This window comes from Equus przewalskii, chromosome 1 (genome assembly GCF_037783145.1).
Source record: "Equus przewalskii isolate Varuska chromosome 1, EquPr2, whole genome shotgun sequence".
Taxonomy (NCBI): Eukaryota; Metazoa; Chordata; class Mammalia; order Perissodactyla; family Equidae; genus Equus; species Equus przewalskii.
The window spans coordinates 158,825,935-158,828,721 of NC_091831.1; the positions used below are offsets into that span (position 1 = coordinate 158,825,935).

The 2,787-nt window shown below is 42.3% G+C and overlaps 1 gene segment (V, D, J or C); it reads left to right on the plus strand.

The window, feature by feature from the left end:
• Positions 1 to 1,405: 1,405 nt before the first annotated feature.
• Positions 1,406 to 2,552, plus strand: LOC139077532 (T cell receptor alpha variable 26-2-like). The segment is given in 2 exon segments: positions 1,406 to 1,555; positions 2,028 to 2,552. Coding segments are annotated over 2 exon segments (452 nt in total).
• Positions 2,553 to 2,787: the final 235 nt, after the last annotated feature.

The window sequence follows — 2,787 nt, forward strand, 5'->3', positions numbered from 1 at the left end:
TTCAAGGACATGGATAAGCCCTTTCCCAAAGCAGAACAAAGAGCTGACCCCCCCATGGGAAGAAAAGACACAGGTGATTAATAGTTTAATTTTAAATGGCCAAATATTTACTCCTATGGTGGAGTAATAAGCTTAGTTATTGTAGCAGAGAAGAATGATTCATTATAATTTTATTCTATACCATCTTGTTAATAATAACCACTTTTGAGAATAACCAAAGAAATTCCTTCATGTTTATTTCCACCTCTCTTGTAAAATGGCTTCATTTCATTTCCCTTTCCATATTTTCTCTTCCCATCTCTTGCCTCTCCCTTTTTCTCCTTAGTGTCCTCAATGCATGCCGCCCCTAGACATTGGCATGAGATGAGACAATGCGTGTCAAAGAGAGACTCAAGTGGAATAGGAGTAAGTACCATTCAAGTCATTGACTCCTGCAGCAAGACCAGAGGCATCCAATAATGTCCATTTAGAAGATTCTTAAGACATCATTTCAGGAGTCCATGTGGGAGACCTGAATACGAGGTGACTTGGCTTTTAGATGGGGTTTTAATTTTATCTTTTCCCATCATACTAAGCACAGCAATATTATACAACTATGAAGCTATTTTTGTCATATGTGTTGCAAATATTTTCTTCCACAGTGTCGTTGGATTTTTAGCTTAGGTTATGATCATTTTTTTTTTTTAATCAAAAGATAGTTTCTAGAGCCAGCCCCGTGGCCGAATGGTTAAGTTCACGCACTTCATTTTGGCGGCTCAGGGTTTCACAGGTTTGGATCCTGGGTGTGGACATGGCATAGCTCATTAGGCCATGCTGAGGCGGCGTCCCACATGCCACAACTATAAGGACCCACAACTAAAATATACAACCATGTACTGGCGGGATTTGGGGAGAAAAAGCAGGAAAAAAAAGAGAAGGAGATTGGTGACAGCTGTTAGCTCCTTTTCCAACCTTTAAAAAAAATAAAAGAAGATAGTTTCTAAGTTAAATTATATGTTACTGCTCCTGAGACTTACTTGCTCTGGCTGGGAATATGGATAGGAATTCTCTTCTTCCATTTAGAACCCTGGGCTCAACAAAGTTTTCCTGAATTAAAGGACAGTTAATATCAACGCCGTGTAGCATCAAAGCACCACTTAGTGTTGGGTTTTGCCTTGTACCACAAATGAGGAATGAGTAATCGCCTCGTGGATGATTTGACTCTTTCAGACATAGACTATTTGAGTTTGAGCCTTGAAAATGATCTCAGTGTAAACCTTCTGAATTGGGGCTAGACATTGGGAAAATACCATTACCCTCTTTTTAAGTTTATGTTTAATCCCGGGGTGGGAGTAGACCCAACCAAGAGACTGCTTGGTCTTTAGCTGATGCTTGACTAGAGAACTCCCAAACTGAAAGTTACCTGGTGTGGGGCTCCGCTAGTGGCTGCTGTGTTGTTGCTTGGGACCTCCCTCAACCGAGGATCAGAGCAGATTCTGAGCTCTGAGGCCTGGAACCCCAGATTTCACTTGAACTATGACATCAGTCACAGGAATAACTATTCTCCTAACTTTTGGTAAGTGATTTGGGTTTAAGAAAGGATGATCTTTGTGGCTAAAGACAAAGGACAGATATCTGCGGCTTCACCTTCTCCCACTGTACTTTGCCAAACTACTGGAAAGAATTTGCATCTCCGTGTTTCTATGTGTCTATGTGTTTCTCTAGAGAGTCCAAGCATCACTTGAGAGGCTGATGGTATCCACTACTCAAAGAAGTCACCGAGTCTCACAGCTTTTGGGCTGTAAGGAGTTTTGTGTTTATTGAGCCCAAGGATCACGGAAGACAGCAATTTATCTTTGGCCTTGTGGCTCTGGATAGCTCAAGAATAAATACCAGTAATATTTTTCTTGTCCTGTGCAACAAACATGAAAACACTCAAGTATGGGGTATGATTTGAGAGAGGAGTTCTGGGAGTGCTTGTGAACCTGAAATTAGATGCACCCAGATTTGACAATCCAGAGCTAATCTAGTGTTTCTCAATCCCTCAGGTATTGTCGGTGATGCCAAGACCATCCAGCCAAATGCAATGGAGAGTACTGAAAAAGAAACTGTGCACCTGCCCTGTAACCATTCCACAATCGGTGGAAGTGAGTACATCTATTGGTATCGACAGATTCCCTACCAGGGTCCAGAGTATGTGATTCATGGTCTAAAAAGCACTGAGACCAATGGAATGGCCTCTTTGACCATCACAACAGACAGGAAGTCCAGTACCTTGATCCTGCCCCAGGTCACCCTGAGAGACACCGCTGTGTACTACTGCATGCTGAGAGAGGCACATTGGGACAGATGGGGCTGCACCTGTGCAAGATCTCCCTGGTGGAGGAAGGGAAGCAGCAGCAGCCATCAAGAGGCCACTGCACTGGAATGAGCAGAAGCCCAAGAGAAGAAGAAATGTAAGGGTGGAAACTAAGAAAAGGAATAAAGAGAAGATAGTGAGGAAATCAAGGAGGAATGAAAGGAACAAAGAGGATGAGGAAGAAGAGTTTACATTATTGGAGAGACTGAGAAGCTTGTGAGGAAATTAAGAATCACAGTTGAAATCCTGCGATAAAGGAGAAAGGAAATGAGAATTTGCCATGGCTCTTTGTTTTAATCCAGTGTTGCTTTCTTTGTAGGTCTCACTAAAAAAGGTGAGAACAACCATTGGGTTGTCCCAAAGATTTTCTTCCTTTGGACCCAGGGAAGCGTCCAGGCTCTTGATATTACATCATGTTAGTCCTTCCAACCTCTCAAAAATTGAAACGA